Source organism: Chionomys nivalis, chromosome 7, assembly GCF_950005125.1.
Source record: "Chionomys nivalis chromosome 7, mChiNiv1.1, whole genome shotgun sequence".
Taxonomy (NCBI): domain Eukaryota; kingdom Metazoa; phylum Chordata; class Mammalia; order Rodentia; family Cricetidae; genus Chionomys; species Chionomys nivalis.
The window spans coordinates 31,180,931-31,200,629 of NC_080092.1; the positions used below are offsets into that span (position 1 = coordinate 31,180,931).

Here is a 19,699-nt window from a genome sequence, read left to right on the forward strand (position 1 = left end):
AGTTTCAAAAACCAAGACCTTCCCAGTTAGCTCTGTGCCTCCTGCTTGAGGATCAAGACGTATGAGTGCCTTTCTGTTTCTCTCACCCCGCCTTTGCTCTGCCATCACAGACTGCAAGTCTCTGAAACCCTAAGTCCAAGTCAATGCTTTCTTCTCTAAGGTGCTTTGCTCATGAGGTTTTGTCCCAGCCATAGAAGAGTAACTAAAGGGCCAGGCACAGTGGCACATGCTTTAAATCTCCATACCAGGGAGGCAGAGGCATGAGTTTGAGACCAGCCTGGTCTACACATCAGGTCCACATGATGAGATCCTGTCTTGAAAAACAAAACAAAGAAAGAAGGAAAGAAAGAAAGCATAATTAGCAATTTATTTTTTTCTTGAAAGTTAAGTACAAATCTGATTGCTCCATTATGCTTCCTACAGATTTTACAGACTAGGTCTTCCTTGGGCAATTTTGTTTTAAAATGCTGGACTAGACCAAGACAAACAAAGAGAACTATGTTTCTATAGCAGACAGAACTTGGTGTTTCCCTGGTTTTGAATTAGAACCTTTCGATGACTCCATATCTGGCTAAGAAACAAGGCTGAGGACTTCCTCAATGACCCACTGCCATCTGACCACCCCTCTTTCCTCTCCAACGCTGGTGTCAACCTTGGCCTCTAACAGAAGGCAAAGTCTTTTCTTCCCCCAGGCCCGGGTGTTTACTGCTGTTTCCTACAGAAGCCTTTTTGTGTGTGACCCTGCAGCTGCCCTGCATTCTTATCCTATCCAGGAGTTGGCACTCACCAGAGGCAAACCCTACAGGCCACTCTAACTGGCTTTTCACCTCTGAAACTGTGGGAACATTTCAAGGTTTTATTTACATGTTTATTTAAGCTTTTCCAGACAAGGGTTGCTCTGTGACAGTCCTGGCTGCCCTGGAACTGACTTGGTAGGCCAGGCTGGCCTTGAACTCACTGAGATCCACCTGCCTCTGCCTCCCGAGTGCTGGGATTAAAGTTGTGTGCCACTACACCCGGCTTCAAGATTTATTTTTATTTGTGTGTGTGTGTCTGCAAGAGTGCACACCACCTGTGTGTGAATGCCCACAGAAGTCAGCAGGTAGTGTTGGAGCCCCTGGAATTACACGTAGTTGTGAACCAGCTGCTGTGGGTGCTGGGAACAGACTGCAGGTCCTCTGGAAAAGCAGCAAGTTTCCTGTCCACAGATCCATCTACCTAGCTCCTAAAATAATGAGTTATAAACCTCATTTTCTTTTGTATCACCCAATCTCAGGTATTTTGTTCTAATATCAGGAAATAGACTAAAAGATTGTCCTTGAGAAGATCAGTCTTCACCGTGTAAGGTCAAGGGCCAACACCATCCCCTGGCAATCTCCTTGAACCTTCATCTCACATTTGAAAGAGATATCCTTAGCAAATTCTCCTCAAATGGTCCAGTGTGAAGTCCATTGACACTATTACTCTCTTGCCATGACACTGATTCATGTAAACCAGAGTTCCCTCTTAAGATATATATTTTTTATTTTTTGTTTTTTCGAGACAGGGTTTCTCTGTGTAATAGTCCTGGCTGTCCTGGAACTCACTCTGTAGACCAGGCAGACCTTGAACTCACAGAGACCCGCCTGCCTCTGTCTCCTGTATTACTTGAGTGCTGGGATTAAAGGTGTGCACTACCACCACCACCCAGAAATGGGAACTGGCAGAGAATGTGTGAAAGGCAAGCACCTTGCATTAAGAATGCTGTCTGGAATGCTGTCTCCATCACCAAACAGAATCCAGAGAACAATTGCTACCACATTCTCCACCTGCTTCTAGACTTGAATTAGGTGTTCCTCTGTACCAGATGAGTCCTTAGCAACAGGGGTATCTAAGGAAAGGAAGGAGAGTGAGAATAAAAAGGCATTCATGTAAAGAAACTGATTTTATTATTTTAGAAGAAAATTGATTCAGACACACATCACACTGGACAAGTGAAAACAAATTTTCTAAATTCCAAACCTAAGAACCATGGTCAATGATTTTTTTTAACAATTTGTTCCTGTACCTCAGTGGAACAATGCATTAGAATTGAGACAAAGGAGATGAGTGATTTTTAACTCCTCTCAAAGGATCTAAAACTCTTACAGAAAGTGTTGTTCTATTGATGTGGGAGTCTCCTCTGTGTGCTGTGATTAGCATTAATGAATAAAGAAACTACCTTGGCTTGTTGATAGGACAGAACTTAGGTAGGTGGGGAAGACTAAGTGCTGGGAGGGAGAAAGGTGGAGTCAGGGAGACACCATGTATCCACAGCTGGAGGTAGATGTGCCAAATCTTTGCTGGTAAGCCACTGCCACATGGCAATATGCAGATTAATAGAAATGGGTTAAATTAAGATGCAAGAGTTAGCCAATAAGAAGCTAGAGCTAGTGGGCCAAACAGTGATTTAATTAATACAGTTTCTGTGTGATTATTTCAGTTCTGGGTGGCCGGGACGAATAAGTAGTTCCTTTCAACATTCGATCTCTTGATTTCTAGTGGGTTCTAGGTACTACCCAAGGCAGTCTCTCTTCCATGGGAGAAGGGTGTCAGACCACTCCCTACATTAGATTTGAGGAGGGCTGGTGGAGTCTTTCAGGATTTTTTCCAGGATGGTCTTGGTGTCCTGGGCAACTAACAGAAGTACACGTTTGTGTTTCATGCGTCTGAAACAGGGAACACAGCAGCGTAAGCCCAGGAGACATTTAAGAATGCGTAAGAATCCATTCACAAACGCACAAGTCATCAGTCTCAGTCTCCAGTCCCCTCTGCGGAGGGTGTACAGAGTTTGGGACTTCATGTCTGCCTTATACTCTTGGACTACTGTCCCCATACTCTGGGCTACCCGCTCAAGCGATTCATCGTCTACACCAAATTTGAGTCGGTATGCTTTCAGACACTCTCTCATATCTTCATCATCCCTGACACTAAGAGGATGCTCCGAACATCCCTCATCTATTCTCTCTCTCAAGGAGGCCACTCTATCATCAACGATCTTCTCAAAGGTGCTAGACAGAGTGCTTAAGGGCCCATAGCATCTGATGTTGGAGAGGTCTTTATGCAGTGTGTCCCTAAGCATTGGGAAGTCATATAGTAAAGGGTCTAGATTGGATACCAGGAATATGGGTGGTACATTCACTCTCTCCTTCTGGAGTTCCTTCTGAATATTCTCCCGGATATTCTGTATGATCTGGGTCTCTGAATGGGCATGTGGCCTGAGGTCCCTGTCCAGCTTGGTCCAGACAATATAGAACCTCTTTCCCATCTCTTGGATGACTTTGGCAAGATTTACGTGGTTAGAGCTGAACTGCTCAGAGGCGATGATGACGAATAAATCATACATGTTGAATTTCATCTCTTCCCTATAGTTATCTATGGTTTGGGCTGTGGCCCCCAAGCCAGGCAGGTCCCACAGTATCACATTGGGAAAGTGGGATGAGGAGTACTTAGCCCGTGTCTGGGTGGTCCTCACCACCCCACTGGGAGCTGAGTCATCTTCCTCGTGGCCAATGATTCGGAGTGCATTGATGAAAGAAGACATGCCATTGCCCGAGTTCCCAGTCACAGTGATGTTCACTGACGTTTGGGACAATGTTTCCACGGTCTGCTTGATCCCACGTGCCACGTCCAGCAGTTTCCCTTCTTTCAAGGCCGTTTCAAGGGTCCTATTGAGTTCATGCAAAATGCTGTTCCCTGTCTGATACGACCTGGCAAAGGATGACTTCAGCGGAGCATAAGGAGTCTCTGCCATGTTGGGGAGTAGTGGCTCAACCTGGAGAAGTAGAAGAGTTGTGGAGTTAGATATTGGGGTGTCGGAATCAACGGACTTCATATCACAGCCTCGGGGTTTCAGAGCCACAACCAGAGAAGTAGCAAAGACATTTCATTTACAAGCAGAACGGTTTGGGAGACAATTGCACATTCATAGGGGTGCAATCTCCCTATGGTGTGCAGGAGGATGGTTGGGTAGCTGCTGTGTCAAGGGCAGGACGGGAGAGGTTAGTCAGATCAGCCAGCGGGAACACAGGTCAGTCTAAATAAATGAGGTGGAACAGGCAACAGAAAGTGTTTGGGCCAGCTCTCCTCACTGAGCCACGAGCTGGCAAGGACCCGCAAACCCTCCGTATAATTTCATTATTCCTTTCTAAAAAGCACCCTCTGCCTTTTCCTTTTTCAAATGATATTTTTATTGGGGGATCAAATTTTTCTAGTAAATGCTCATGTCCCATCGACTTCAACGGATGAATCGAAGCAATTTCTAATAGCCTGCCACTGATGTTTTGGTCAGTATTTACGTTTGTACATTTCTGTGCATGACTGTGGGTAGTGTTATTATTATTGGAGGTACTCAGGTGGATGTGTGAAAGCAGATTTTTCTTGTTGGCTGATCCCTTGCAATGAAATTGAAGCATTAGTGGGACCGGTCCAGGACTGAGAAAAGAACCAGTTGGGTTCACCAAGTAGATTCTACACAAGCTTACAGCACACAAGCTGCTCCTTATTGATAGATAGACTATGCTATCCTCTCTTAAAATTCAACCTTCTCCGGGTGTTGGCACACGCTTTTAATCTCAGCACTTGGGAGACAGAGGCAGGTGGATCTTTGTGAGTTCAAAGCCAGCCTGGTCTACAGGACAAGTTCCAGAACAGTCAGGACTTTTTCACAGAGAAACCCTGTCTCAAAAAACCAAAGGAAAAAAAAAGTTCAACTTTCCTCTTGTGCATGATCATAAATAAAAAAATTCCACCACTCAGGGCTAGTGAGATGGCTCAGTAGCTAAGGGCACTTGCTGCTTAATCTGATGATCTGAGAACAATCCCAGGAACCCACATGATGGAGAGAGAACTGACTCCCAAAAGTTGTCCTCCAACCACCCCCATATGCATGCCTGAGCATATGTACACACACACACACACACACACACACACACAATGTAATAAGTTAAAACAATTCTAAAATCCAAGGCCTTCTTTTTTAGAAACAGAGCTTTCTGTTGCATTAGGAGCACTCACCCAATGGGACATCTTGAGACCTGTTTTGTCCTTATTGAGGGGGGGAGGTTTCCCTATAAGACCCTGCTATGTATCAGTAGGGCACATTCATGACTATGATGCATCGCACAGTGCAGTTTCTCACCTTCCATAATCTCCTTAGGCTTGGGCACCGCCTTCACTTATCCTCTCCTAGGATAGCATCTGAATATAATCCAACTCTGTTCCCCATAGCTTTGGGACTTGGATTCATCGTCTACAGAAGGAATCGGGCCAAGAGACCCTTCTGTGTTTGAGGTGCTCAGCTCCTTGTAACATGGACACACTCCTGGAACTCCAGTCTCTGCCCCGAGAGCCAGAAAAGACTGCTACCCACCTCCCAGGGTTTTTGTGATGGTTTCATGACAAGCTCCGCGTGACGCTTTCTGCACACCTCTCGGTCTCTTGGTGAGGCTCTCTGGTTTTACTAGGGTCTCTGAGGAAGCCGTTCCTCAGGTTCTTCCTCCACTCTTCGACTTTAACCACACAGCAAGAAGGTCCTTTGTCTGTGAGTCTGTGTTGGGTTCTTCGAATGCCTTATCTCACTTAATAGTCCTCAAACCCTATTAGATAAGTGGTATTCATTATTGTTGATTGTGGGTGAAGAATCAGAGAATTATGAATAAATTGTCTTTTTGAGACAGGGTCTTGCTTTGTAGCCAGGCTGACCTCAAATTTATGATCCTCCTGTCTCAGTCTCTCTAGTGTTGAGATTACAGGAGAATATCACCAAGTCTAAGAATCAGTCTTGAATCCACATTTCTGTAGGCATAGTGAGGACAAATCCTACCTAATAGAGGATTTGATGCATGCTGAGGGATTTCCCTTGGGAACTCCAGTCTACTCACTGCCACCAATTGTCATTTACACCTTATACGGGCACACATTTTATAATTTTGGAAACCAATGTGTCTGTCCTCTTTGATGTTTACCCTAAAACTGAATTGCAGTGGTAAAGGAAATTCCCCCAGTGTCTCCAATGACTCAGAGCTTGCTTGGGGGTGGGGGGTGACACTCAGCGAGAGACCAAGATGCTTCATCAAATGATGCTAAAAGTGCCCAGAGTGCAGTGGGAGGGAGGATATGGGACAGGTTGCTGGCACATATCACACCTGCACAGAGGTGCAAGCCCTTCAAGCCAGTGACAATGGAGACTACCCAGAGTCTTCCTGCAGCAGACTCCTTCTCTAGCAGAGTGCTCCTGCAGCAGACTCCTCCAGCAGAGTGCTCCTGCAGCAGACTCCTTCTCCAGCAGAGTGCTCCTGCAGCAGACTCCTTCTCCAGCGGAGTGCTCCTGCAGCAGACTCCTCCAGCAGAGTGCTCCTGCAGTAGACTCCTCCAGCAGAGTGCTCCTGCAGCGGTAATTGTGCCAGACCTGAGGTGATGTGGCTCAGCTAGGGCACTGCTTCCTGCTTCAGAGTTTCAAGGTGTTCGGAGCTGGGTATAGAGGCACCATGATGGGCTGGTATACTCTGAGGCAAAGCTGGCTAGAAGCTAGGGGAATGAAGCCTGACAAAATCCAGGAGCAGAGAACATTGTGCAGTGGTGTGTGGAGACGGGGGAACAGAGGAAAGCTGTGTGACATTTCGTAAGGTCTTGTCCTCAAGGCAACTCTTTCCTCCTTGGCTGTGGCTGGCCAAGGTCTAGTTCTGCGTCTGCTTTGCTTTACTGTGAGTTTTATTCACCAGGATAGAAGATGAGCTTAGACCATGCTCTTCTCAGGGCTGTTTATGTGACTGTGACCGGAGATGGGGACTTCCCATACTTGCACACCCTGTGCTGGACCCTGTGTGAGACAGTTCAGTTCACGGGGGCACACAGGATCCAGTAACTCTCAAGAGGGTTGGATCCTGCCTCAGTCCATGTATTATAAGCAGACGTGGAAAGGCATGAGTAACTGTATAAAGCTACAAGTTTCTTTGGGGAGCCACTTGGGAGAGAGCTGTCGCGGGTAGCTGTGGGGTTCCATAGTTCAGAACACTGACCCAGTATTTGCAAAGAGCCCATAGAATTCTTTTTGGGATTCATGTGTCCTCCCACTTCCTTTTTTTTGAGACTCTTTCCTAGCTTATACCCCTATTGCACCTTCTCTGTACAAGGTTGAAGATGCCCACAGAAGAGTGTAGATCCCTGTGACTTCTGGAGGGAGCTTAACAAATAGTTCTAACCAGAGAGGGGAGCTGTGCCTGGGAAGGAGAAGCAGACCCTGTGAGCAGTGTCTTTGGGGTCTCCACAGACACAGAACTAAGAGCATGCTCACACACTTGTACACAGATGCATGCTCATAAAGGTGGTAGCTGCCACACGGTTCACCCTGGCACTGTTTCCTTCCACCTTAGTTCATTGAACTGAGTTTTACTATTTTCTACTCCAATTAATTAACTTGAAAACATGCTTATTATAGCACACTCCATAAATTTCGTGGCTTACCTGATGCAAAATGAAGCCCATCTACAAGTGGATTTTTTTTTTTCTGTGTAGGGCTCCGTGTAGTTCGGGTATCATAGCTGTTATAAATCTCCATGAGAGACTCATGGAGATGTGGGGACCAGAACACACTAGTAACGAAGCTAAAATCAAGGATTCTGGTGAACTGATAGCCCTGTGTGTGCTGAAATCCTCATCTATTCCTTATTCAATCACCATTAGGGAAGACTGAGAGAAAAGTCAGTATTATGCAGTATTATGTGGTACTGAAGACAGTCAGAGAGAGGCCCTGATGTGCCGAGTGGAAGTAGGCCAGACCTTAAGGTCCGGTGCCTGGTGGCGTCACAGTTCTGCCTCTCTCTCTCTCTCTCTCTCTCTCTCTCTCTCTCTCTCTCTCTCGTGCTTTATTTTTTATTTAAATGCAAAAGTTTTGTTTTTCATTTTTCATACCATCGCAGTAACCCTTCCCTCCCCTCTTCCCATTGCCCCCTCTCCTCCCCTCCCTAACTCCTATCCACTCCTGAGAGAGGGTAAAGCCTCCCATGGAAGTCAACAACACAGTCACAGTTCTCCTTGTCAAAGCATAAGAATGGAAGTTGCAGGAGATTGGGGCGACCAAGCTGAACTTAGAAGCTTTTACTTACAGGTTCCAGAAGAGGAATTGTGTGGGATCCAGATGTTAGGGCCTCCCTGGAGTGCTACTCCTTCTTAAAAAACGTTTGTCCTCCAGCAGAAGTTCTCTATGGAGAGATCTGGAACTGAAATCCAGCCCCGGGATATTCAGAGATGAGATACAGAGGTCTAGAGTCCTTCCAAGAGACCAGCTAGGAAGAGTAGGAGCTGGCTGACCGCGTGGATTGTCTTTCTGCCTCTGGTCTCTATCAGACCTTGCTTTTTGCCCTGCATTTGCTAGATCTGAGTGTTGATGCCAAGACAGGACGGGGAGGGGATTCCAGTGAGAACAGGTTTCGGTTTCAGATTCCTGGAAACAGCCGGTTTAAAGGATAAGGCTGGGCAAGCTACATAGTATTTTTCAGAGAGGGGGCTGTGCTTATCTGAGTTCAGCAAATGTGGGAATGAGGGTGGGGATGGGACAGGGGGATGGTTTGCCAAATCTGCTTAGGGAACTTAACAGCTAGTTCAGGATCAGAGAGAGCATCCTGTGCCTGGCCCTGCTACTTCTTTACACGGGCACTAACTGGGCAATGTTAACCTTCAGACTCAGAAACACTGATCCCTCAGGTGATTGGACACACGGGCGGCCACCTTGTTCTGTGTGATTGTTTTCCCTGTTTGCCGGCTCACTTGATTATCCCCAGGGAGTGGGGAATCAGGCTCCGGTCCTTGCAGTGTTTGAGTGGGAAGAGGATCTGAGCTGGGAGGGGCCAGATTTCATTTTCCTACCATCAGAGGGTAAGGGCAGCTCTGTCATCCCCTTTGCTGCTTTTCTGTACCCACTGGAGAGTTCTCGCCACACAGCTGAGTAAAGAGGAGCAGGGGTCAGTATGCAAGCAGAACTGAGCCTGGAGGGAGACAGGCTGGGTGGGGAGGAATGAGGAGGCTCACACAGGCCCTTTCCATGGCCCTGAACACAACTTCTGCCCACTTGCAGGCTCACTATTGCCCAGGGGTTTGCGCAATTGCAATTTAATCCCTCGGTCACAAAGAGCCCCCTCCAGGTGACCAGTAATGTGATCCTCTATTGGCGATGGTAGCTTTCTCTTTCTCCTTCCCGGAAAAGACTGATTTGCTGAGAAGAGGACTAAGTGTGGGTGCCTTTCACATTCCTGCTGCTGTTTAACGAACTGGAGGTTTTGAGTGAAAGCCAGAAGCTGTCCCTCCTGTTTGCTTCTAAGTCCTACGCTTCTAGGCAGAGCCTGGGGAGAAACCACGCAAGTCTCTGGCTGATTTCCACCTCTGTCTTTAGAAACTGGTGGGGGCTGTCAGTCTGTCCTGCTTTCTTTATGTGAGTTCACAAGAACAAATAGGAGCAGGTCCAGGGTAGGACAGGAAGATCAGGAAGAGAGCTTCTGGAACCTTCTCTACAAATGAGCCAGAACTCCAACCCAGGCAGTGTTTCCCTGGACCCCAGAGTCAATCCTCTCATGCTCTTGCTCTTGGGGAGGAACTGAGGCTGGGCACAGCAGGGTTCGTTACGATTGGGCATCAGGGAAAGGTTCCTCAAAGTAGGATGCTGTAATGGCTGGACACAGTGTGTGGACACAGAGGGTAATCAGAGCACAGGCACCCTGTCCTTGAAAGTGTCATTTGCCGAGGACCTTTGGGTGGGAAAGTCTGGAGTTAGACCTCCCTGACGAGGCAAGGCTGAGGGTTAACGTCAGGTGGTCACCTGGTTAGAAGCTGTGTGAGCTGGGCCACGGGGACACATGCAGAATCTGATCAGTTGAGAGACAGAGGTAAGGAGAGCTTGAGTTGCAGACGAACTTGTGTTATAGTAGCAAGTTCCAGGGCAGCTTCAGCTTCATAGAGAGACTTTTGAAATAATTTAGAAAAAAATCACATAAACAAAAAAAAAAAAAAGGAAGGTGTATATTTCAGTCACCTTGCTATGCAAGGAATGTGGGAGTTCAATGACCTCAAGCTCCAAGTCTGTCACCATCTTCTTCACTTTGTGTGTGTGTCCTTCTGGGTGGAAGATTTATTAGGATAATTCTTAGCATGGTGGAGGCTATAGGAGTGCTCAGGCCCACAAGGCAGAGCAGAGGGCTCCTTTGAAGAGGTTCAGGAGAAGAAGGAGGTTCCATGCCACACGATGGTTGAGCAGTCCATAGTGCACGCCCTTGTCGGGCTCTCCGATTCCTGGAAAGCTGCAGTGTAAGGGGTGCCTTGTGTTTTGGGGAAGGAATGAGTGACTTTGAGTATGTGTAGGAAGTGGAGGAAGGACCTCATTTAGCTACCGGGTACCCCTCATATGAGATATGCTGCTGATAGTCCCTGAGTCCTTGGAGTCCGGTGGGCTGGGCTTCCCTGTACACAGTATGAGGGTGGAAGGGGACAGATAGGACTGACCTGAGAAGGCCTGGTTTGGATTCTAAGTGGTGTGTGTGTGTGTATGGGGGGGGGTCTGTCTGTCTGTCTGTCTGTCTGTCTGGGAGGGGCTGAGGCAGCATTTCTCTGTGTAATCCTGATTGTCCTGGAACTCACTCTGTAGACCAGGCTGGCCTCAAACTCAGTGATCTGCCTGCCTCTGCCTCCTCAAGTGCTGGGATTAAAGGCATGCACCACCACCTCCCAGCAAGATTTCTTTTTAACGATTAATTTGTTTTATGTATATGAATGTTTTGATGGTATATGTATCACACTGTGTGAGCCTGGTGCCTGCAGAGGCCGGAAGAGAGCACCCGATCCCCTGGAACCAGAGTTAAGGGCAGTTGTGAACCACCATATGGGTGCTGGAAACTAAACCTGGGGTCTTTTGCAAGAATAGAAAAGTGCTCTTTTTGAGAAATGTTTTGAGATAGAATCTCACTGTGGTCCTCTTTGGCATGGAATTCTCAGTGTAGACCAGGCTGGCCTTGAATCCCCAAAGCTCCACCTGTATCTGCCTCCTGAGTGCTGGAACTAAAGGCATGAGCTACCATGACCAACACAGACCCTTAACATCTGAGTTACTCAAGATCCAGCTTCAATAGGCGTTCACTCTGATTAATTATTAGTGCACTGTAGACAGAAAGGGAGGGTCAAGGACTATAAAATACACAGTAGAGGCATTTCTCTGTTTATCTGACACTCAAGTGGCTGTGGGGACTGACGGCCTCTGTCTGGCGCTTTCCCCCTTTCGTTCAACAGTGACATCCTGGTACTGTTCCTTCATCCCCACACCACATTACACCTCACAGAAAGATTCATGCTGACTCACCCTGGATGAGCAGGGTTTTGTACATAGCTGGGTGACCTGTCAATCACAATCTTACACCTATCACACATGGAGGCATGCCCATATACAGACAGACATGCACAAATCCATATGCACACGAATACACACACACACACACACACACTCATGCCCAAACAACTTGCAACCACAGAGCCTGTACCCACTATTGTTACAGGCTAATTCGTTCTCCTCTAATTTGCATTGTGACTAAAGAAAGGGCCCTACTATTTCTGTCAGGGGTAGTATAGGTGCCTTAGCCCCAAGATCAGCAAATTTAGTTTCTCATGGACCTTGTTATTATTATTACTATCATTATTTTATCATTATTATTTTGGTTTATAGAGACAAGGTTTCTCTGTGTAGCCCCAGCTGTCCTGGAACTCACTTTATAGATCAGGCTGGCTTTCAACTCAGAGATCCACCTGTATCTACCTTCCGAGTGCTAGGGTTAAAGGTGTGCGCCACCACAGCCTGGTGGACCTCACTATGTGCAACCCCACCTGCCTCACAGAAGGCTTGTCTACAGCAGCATGGAGGGGGCTCTGAAAGCAAGGGCTTTCCTGGTCTCCTGCTCTCACTGAGCTGGGGACCCATGCTACTCTTCCTCTCCCTCCCTCCCACAAAGCGCCCACGGAGGTAATCAATCCATCACACGCTGTCCTGATTAGTGCTCCAGTTACCGTGAAGTCACCCCTCAGTTCTTCAGCAAACAGAACTGCACTTTGACTCCCACACAGAAAACAAGGCGTTTACAGTTGGGGATCAGAAAGGAGGTTACCTCGTCTGCAGCTGCCCCTCCTGGCTGTGGCCTCATACTGGATACTGGACTCAGTGGGCTCAGGAGGTGTGTGCTGAAGAACCTGTGAAGTGTCTTAGCGCCCTGAGCACACTTTGGAGGAGGTAGGAGGTGGTTTCTCTCAGCACTTCCTGGTGTAATTCAGGTGAGATGGAGCAGTCTTTCTTTAGTCTTCTTTTCAAACTCTCGTTCATTTGCCTTTGCTCTCTCAGCTTTTATCATTCACGTCACGTCGTCTATCTCCGCAGATCATTTTGAATTTCCAAAGTAATTGCCTTAGCATTCTCTGAGGGGACAGAAAGTGGGATCATTTTCTCATGTAATATTTTGGTTTCCTAATAATGAACTCATTTTCCCCTGGCTCACATATTTCACATAAAACATTTCTCTCTTAGGGCTAACCAGTCTTCTCTGAGGATGAGACTCCTGACGGATCATCTAGCCTCAAATGATCAGCTCTAAACACTTATACGTACAACACTAAATGGACTCAGCATTTTTGTTTGTGTGTTTGTGTTTGTGTGTGTGTTTGGGTGTGGTATATGCATGTATGTGCGTAGCGATAAATAGAGAAAAAGAGGCCATGAGTTTTAGAAGAAGTGGAGGAGTTGGGGGAAAGGGAGATGTGAAAGTGATGTAAACAGAATATTCATTTATGGAAGTCTCAAAAAATGTTAAATTAAAAAGGAAAAAGCACACAAGAAAAAGGCGTCTTTCCCTAAGTAGCCTCTAGGTGTCACTGCGGTCCAGTTTTCGTTCCCTCTGGCAGCAGGGTTTACCCACCTGAGAACTATGGGCAGGGATGGTGATTAGGGGTGATGGTCAGGAGGCCACAGACTCAGTCATGTGACTTTTCTGCAGCGATGTGAACGATCATCTCTTCCACCCCCAGATAGAGCAAAGCCATTTCCTCCAAGCCTGTCTTAGCCGACCAGCAAACATTTTGGGGTGATTTGCAGAAACCTGGGTGGCTGAGGGCAGTGGCCTCACTGGGAAGCCCACTCACTAGGGGTGATGACTCATGAACCCTGCATCCTTGGAAGCCCCTGTGCTGGGTGTAGGCAGCTCTACTGTAGAAAGCTTACTCTCCGCAGCAAGTGTTTGTTGCTTTTATCACCTTGGAGGAGGGACCAATATATATGCAGGTTTTGAGCATCTATTTTTGTTTCGTTTTGTTTTTGTTTTTGAGATAGGGTTTCTCTGTGTAACCACCCTGATTGTCCTGGAACTTGCTTTGTAGACCAGGCTGACCTGGAATTCACAGAGGTCCGCCTGCTTCTGCCTCCCACATGCTGGAATTCAAGGCTTGTGTCACAACTACCAAGTCAAATTTCTGTTTTTACTCCGCATTTGTCCAGTAGAAAGAATGAGTGAGATAACACCAGTGTGTTGATTTACTCCAGAAGGACTTGATCTGCTTCCTCATGGTCGACCATGTCCGTGGCGCACAGGGCATGCACTGGAAACTGGAAAAAGGGGAATTTGAAAAGTTCCCAGTGCATTTACGTAGTATAAGAGGAACGAGTCTGTGCCTGACTGTGGAGCTGGCTTCTTGATGCAGATCAAATACTTGAGCTGAGTCAAACTGGAAGGGTGCGCAGACAGGATTCCCCTTCCATGAGAGGTGGGTGAGGGGCTCGTGTGGGTGAGGGGCTCATGTGGGTGAGGGGCTCATGAGTTCTTCTTTTTTTTTTCAGGGTCTAAAATGAATGTGTCTTTATTAAAGGATATTCTAAAAGAAAAATTGGTCTTCATCGGAAGAAAAACAGTTAGAAGGGAGGTTCAGAGTTAACAGAATAGTGGACGGTTCTCCCAGTGACTGTGTTGTAACATCTGTTTCATATCAAATTACCCACCAAACCGCAGCCTTAAATAACTGACCTTTGTTACTTTGCGTATTTTCTGAGGGTTAGTAGTCAGAGAGAAGCTTAGCTGGGCAGGTCTGGCTCAGGCCATTTGAAAAGTTTGCAGCCAGGTTCCCCATCCAGGTAGAGGCCATGGGAGGCCAGGCCACCTGCTTCCAAGCTTGCTTACTTGGTAGTTCATGGCAGGCCAAATCCTAGTCAGCTTTGAGACCAAGACACTTAATTCTTTGTCACGTGGGCCTCTCTGCAGGGGTGCCCAAGTGTCCTTAATACGCCCAACACAAGGTTCTGGATGGCCGCCATACCTGTCGCTGAGTGTGATCAAATAGTACAAATCCTGATATCTATTTCATAGGATTTTTTTAAACTAGCAACTATTATACAAAAATGTAATATACATCAAGAAATCACTATATGGGGACTGGTGAGGTGGCTCAGAAGTTAAGAGCACTGGCTGTTGCCTATGAGTGGTTCTGACAGTGGGGTTTAACCCTCTGAAGAAAATGAGGAAGTTACAGTAGAGATTCCCTTAGACCTGTGGAGCATATTGCACTCTGTTCCCCCCAAACTTGAACCCCATCAGAAGACCCAGGAAGTGAGCATGGGCAGATAGAAGGGACATTTACCTCCTCACTGCTGTGTTAGATGAGTATAAACAGGAAACAGAGTACGCTGGTTGGCACAGAGACCACCACAGGGTAGAGAGTGGGCAAAGAGGCTGAGGGCACCGGTTGCTCTTGCCCAGCACCCAGGTTCAATTCCCAGCACCCACATGGCGCCTCACAGCCTACTTTAATTCCCAGTCCCTCTGTGGGCACAAGGCTTGCATGTGGCGCACATATATACATGCAGGCAAAGCACTCATACACACAAAACGACTACATAAATCTTTAAAAAGAAGAGCATCAGAGGGGCCCTGTTGTGAACTCCCCGAGTGGAATAAACCAGACTTCCAGCTCTCCTGGCCTGGTACCAGGGGTTGAATTTCATGTCACCCCACGAACAGGGTTGTAATGGTGAATCTTTCTGTCATTTTATTGGCTTTAAAATTACGCAGAGAGCAAACTTCTGGTGGTATCTGTGGTTGTATTTCCAGGGAGGTTTGGTGGCAGTAGAAGGCCCACTCTGACTGTGGGCGGTACCATTTCCTGGACCGAGGGCAGGGGCAGAATGAATCACCAGCATCGGCATTTGTTGCTCTCTGTTTCCTGACTGCAGATGTGATGTGACCGACTGTTGCGTGCTCCTGCTTTCCCATCTCGGTGCCACCCTGGGCTGTGTGCTGGTTTGGATGAGAACGGCTCCCACAGGCTCCTAAACTGGAAGGCTTTGAATACAGTTGGCAGGATGTTTGAGAAGGATTAGAAGGTGTGGCCTTGTTGGAAAGTCATGTCACTGGGAGTGGGCTCTGAGGTTTCAAAAGTCTATAGCATCTGAAATTAGCTCTCCCTGCCGGCTTCTAGGGTATATAAGACCCCAATCAAACGCTTTCTTTTTTGAGTTGCCTTGGTCGTGGTGTTTTAAAACTCACTAAGACAGATGGTAGCTCCTTATAAACCACAAACAAAAACAAACTCTTGTTTTTAAGTTCTCTTTGTCACAGAAACGGATAAGAAAACAACAGAAACTTCTTACCTTCTACTGAAGTGACTGTGGCCAGATGCCACTTTCCCCCTGAAGAGTCACCTCTCCTCTCTCTCTCTCTCTCTCTTTCTCTCTCTCTCTCAGGAAGTAGTGTGAGCTCGAACAGGGTCCGCTCCTCACACAATTCTTATGCAGACTGAGGATGCTCAGCAAAGGAAGTGGTGAACTGAAGTTCTGAGGTCCTCCTATGACACCCAGACACCCAGAGCCCGAGGCGGAGGAGGAGCTGAGAGCGCTCTGATCTCTGACCTCTGACCGGCCTGGATTTCCTTCCAGATCCCGTCCACCACAAGCCCCTGTTTTCCGTTCTGCAGTTTCTTCCCCTGGGTTCTTTGTGCCTGAGCTCTTATGGGTTGAGGCTTGCAGTGAGGGCTGGTTGGATTCCTATTTTTGGATACTGCGTATTCAGCCAGTTCCTTAACCTCCTCAGGGGGGCGGAGCCTAACTCTAGGCTTTGCATATTCTGCCCAGAGATGATCACAGTTCAGTCAATGGGTCAGACTTTTTCTGGGTCTGTGTAGAATCCATCTGCCCGGGACAATATTAATCCCGGAGCTGCCCCTAGGATAACTGCACACCTCACCCCACCTGCTCCCTGGCAAGCTTCCTTTCTTCTCACCTGCTTCCTCCACTTCATCTTCACAGGAGAGATGATTTCATCCAGAAAGAGGAGAAGTGGTCTCCAGTCAGTATGCAGGAGGCTGAGAGGAAAGGGGCGCTCAGCTGGGGTACTAGGGGGAGCTCAGTTTCCTAAGAGCTCAGAACCGTTTGATGAATGGTTGACTTCTGGATGGAGCAGGGACTGGGTTCACCTTGTCAAAGCAGCACTAACACTAGTGATCTTCCCAAGATGGAGAGTGGGATGGGCTGGGGAATTCTAGGAAAAGCAAGTGCAGGGCACAGGAGCCACATTTCCTTCAGAAGGCCAGGGCAGCTCTGTTATAGCCTCTGCTGTTTGGTAATTATGGGAAGTTCTCTCTGCAAATTTGAACACAGAGGAGCAGGAGTGGAGAGCAGAGCTGAGCCTGTGCTGTACTCTGGAAGGAGACAGGCTGGGCAGGATAGGAGCTGGGTGTCTCATGCAACACCCATGTGCCTTGCTCTGGAGCCCTGAGCACAAATCCTGCCCATCACACTGCTGGATCTCCTCTCTCTTGTGTTGCAATGTCCTGTTTCTCTGTGCCTGACTTCCTCCCACCCAAGCAGGAAGGAGCTGAGGGTCGGCACAGTCACCTCCAAGGCAGTATCAGAGTTGTCACTGTGACTTCCCTTGGTACCCAGCATTGGCTCCGCCTCCCTTTTCTCTCCCTTTCATCTGTCTGCCTTTCCTCTGTCTTTGTTTCTGTCTGTCTATCTTGGATTTTTGTGTCAAGGTCTCAGTCCCTTTCCCTGGCATCCTGGAACTCTAAGTATAACCTTAAGTCATTCAGGGAATTGCAGTGTTTCTTCCTTGACTTCGACAAGAATTGAAAGAGCAGAAAGACAAAAGACCAAGCCAGACCACCATGTGGGTGCTGGGAATCGAACCTGGGTCCTCTGGAGGAGCAGCCAGTGCTCTTCACCATGGAGCCATCCCTCCAGCCCCTCCTGTCAGTTTAATTATCTGTGTCACACACCTCAGCAGACCAGGGTGAGGGTTTCTGTAATAAATCGTTTCTGAACCCAAACTTCTTCCATTCATAGCTCTCAAAGCTATGCCCCAAGCTGAGGGAAGGGAAGCCTGGGCCTGAGCTTCTTGGAGGAAATCTCCAAGAAGATAAGTTCCCTTTTCACGAGGAGGCAGGGCGGTAGAACCAGCTCCAGTCAGGAAGAAAGGACTAATGGGCCACAGGCATGTTTGTCTGTCCTTCTTAAAATAAAGCTATTCTGTTTTCCCCCATTTACTCTGTTTCCGTAATTTCTTAGAAAGTACAGTTTTTATTAGATCTTTGAGTATTTCATGCATGCAATGCATTTTGATCATATTCGCAGATGCTCTCTCCCTAACTCCTCCCAGGTCCACTCCTACTTCCTGAGTTCCCTTCCAGCTTCATGTCCTCTTTTCTTTTTTAATTATAATCCAGAGTCCAATATGTGCTGCCCATATACCCATGAGGGTGGGGGCACATTTTTTCCTACCGGGAACCATCCCCATCCTTAAAGAAAATGGATTTTCTCTCTCAGGAAATCCAGAACTCAATGGAAGGGGCTCAATGTACTCCAGGGCAGTCTCTCCAGCTCCAAACTCCCCATGCATTGGTACATATACTCCATGCCCACCTTAAGATGCTGGAGCAGGTCTTGGATTTCCCATGGCTTCTGCGTGTTTGTTTTCTGTACATTGCTGGAGTGATAGGAAAAAAATCAAAGATGTTTGTTGCTTAGAATGGGGATGAATGTGCGGACGACCTTGGCATACCTCCCTGCTGTGTGAGACGCGTGGAACCGGAGCTTCTGATGCCCTGTTTTGATAGTAAGGTTGTTCTGTCTAATCATTCATTCACTGTAGGCATGATTAATAGAACCCAGAGACAGATATTGGGGTTCAACCTGAGGTCAGAAAAGCAGAGCAGTCAGTCACTGTCTCTTACCTCTCTCAGTCTGAAATGGTGATTCTGTCTCCAGGAATCTCAGAATGAGACTGTGTCTGAAACCTGTCTCCTCTCATCTCTTATTCCTTTCTAGGGCTGGACTAAAGGCGTGCATCACTACCACCTGGTTTCTGTGGCAAACTCGTGTGACTGCTGGGATTAACGTGTGTGCCACCATTACCTGGTCTGTAAGGCTCATCAGTGGGGGTGTTTTCCTCTCTGATCTTCAGGCAAGCTTTATTTATTAAAATCCAAATGAAATATCACTACAAAAACCATGCTGCTAAGTGTGCAGCTCAGGTATTTCTCCGTTGTACGGTTCTGGAATGTCCGAGGACTTTCTTCCTATTGCTTTTTGCTTCATGTGTTCAACCAGTGGTTTCCTTGTACAGTTCTAAGATTTAGCAGTGAGTACAGCATTCTGATGTCTGAGAAACTGTAGGCAGGACTCATGCTTGTCCACTCCACACATATCACACACATCACTACCACACATAGGATAAACAGACTGGAAGTTTGCATACACCACAGGCTGAGTGGGTAGAAACTCAAAGGGCAGTTGATGATCAATGGGCAGTTACTTGTTTTATTTTGTTTGTTTGTTTCATTTTCTTTTTTGAGATAGGGTTTGTGATAGTTTGAAGTAATTGCTCCCCTTAAGTCATGGGGAGTGGCACTATTAGGAGGTGTGGCATTGTTGGAGAAAGTATAACCTTGCTGGAGGAAGTGTGTCATTGTGGGGGTGGACTTTGAGGTCTCTTTTGCTCAAGATTCCCTCAGTGCGACTGTCAGACCATTTCCTGTTGCCTGCAATGTAGGACTCTCAGCTACTTCTCCAGCACTATGTCTGCCTGCATGCTGCCATGGTCCTTGATAATTGTAATTGGTTAAGTAAAATGCTGCAGATCCCCAGTGGCTGCAGCAGGCAGTGGGCCACGAAAGCAGACAGTCCCAGGCAGGGACGGCGCAGTTCCCCAAGTGACTTCAGCGAACCATGAGTTCCAGGCAGGGATGGCGCAGGGGCAGTGAGCCTGTGAGGAGAGACAGATGGATGAGCACAACATGAGATCATGCCACAGGTCTCAAAGGTGGCTGATCCTGGGGAGGGAGCCACATGGCAGGCGAGAGACATAAGGATAGGCACATCATGCAGAGTGAGTTTGGTTATTTATTTAGTGGGTTATGGAAGGGAAAGGGAGAAGGGGGAAGGGGAGAAAAGGGAAGAGCAGAGAGAAACAGAGAGATAGAGAAGGGGAAAGGGGGAGAAGTGGGGAGAATGGAGCAAGGCAGAAGCTGCTTCTTTGTGGGAGGGACAGAAAAGAGAAGGGACTCAGGCTTGAAGCTGAAGATCAGCCTCAGCAGACAGGGAGAGAGTGGGCATGGCTTGTCTCTTAAAGGGATAGAACATTACATTAATAATGGACTGATTATCTGAATTAAATGTTTC

At 47.4% G+C, this 19,699-nt stretch overlaps 1 protein-coding gene across 3 annotated transcripts; it reads right to left on the bottom strand.

Moving 5' to 3' along the window:
• Positions 1-1,956: 1,956 nt before the first annotated feature.
• LOC130877919 (immunity-related GTPase family M protein 1-like) lies at positions 1,957-15,729 on the bottom strand. Of its 3 annotated transcripts, XM_057775584.1 has the most exons (5): positions 15,674-15,729; positions 12,156-12,459; positions 8,124-8,237; positions 5,390-5,615; positions 1,957-3,793 (listed from the first exon to the last, which is right to left on the bottom strand). In XM_057775584.1, the coding sequence occupies exons 4-5, from the start codon at positions 5,414-5,416 to the stop codon at positions 2,588-2,590; spliced, it is 1,233 nt and encodes a 410-aa protein (XP_057631567.1). In that variant the 5' UTR covers positions 5,417-5,615; positions 8,124-8,237; positions 12,156-12,459; positions 15,674-15,729; the 3' UTR covers positions 1,957-2,587. The 3 variants fall into 3 exon arrangements, with proteins under 3 accessions (XP_057631567.1, XP_057631566.1, XP_057631568.1); XM_057775583.1 differs by lacking the exons at positions 12,156-12,459; positions 15,674-15,729 and having other exon boundaries at positions 8,124-8,401; XM_057775585.1 differs by lacking the exons at positions 5,390-5,615; positions 12,156-12,459; positions 15,674-15,729 and having other exon boundaries at positions 8,124-8,401.
• Between the last annotated feature and the right edge of the window lie 3,970 nt (positions 15,730-19,699).

Coding starts and splice junctions, on each gene's coding strand:
- LOC130877919 (XM_057775584.1), bottom strand. CDS start 5,416: ATGAAACCATCACAAAAACCCTGGGAG. Junction 3,794..5,389: donor CATCACAAAAACCCTGGGAG/GTGGGTAGCAGT, acceptor CTACTTCTCCAG/GTTGAGCCACTACTCCCCAA.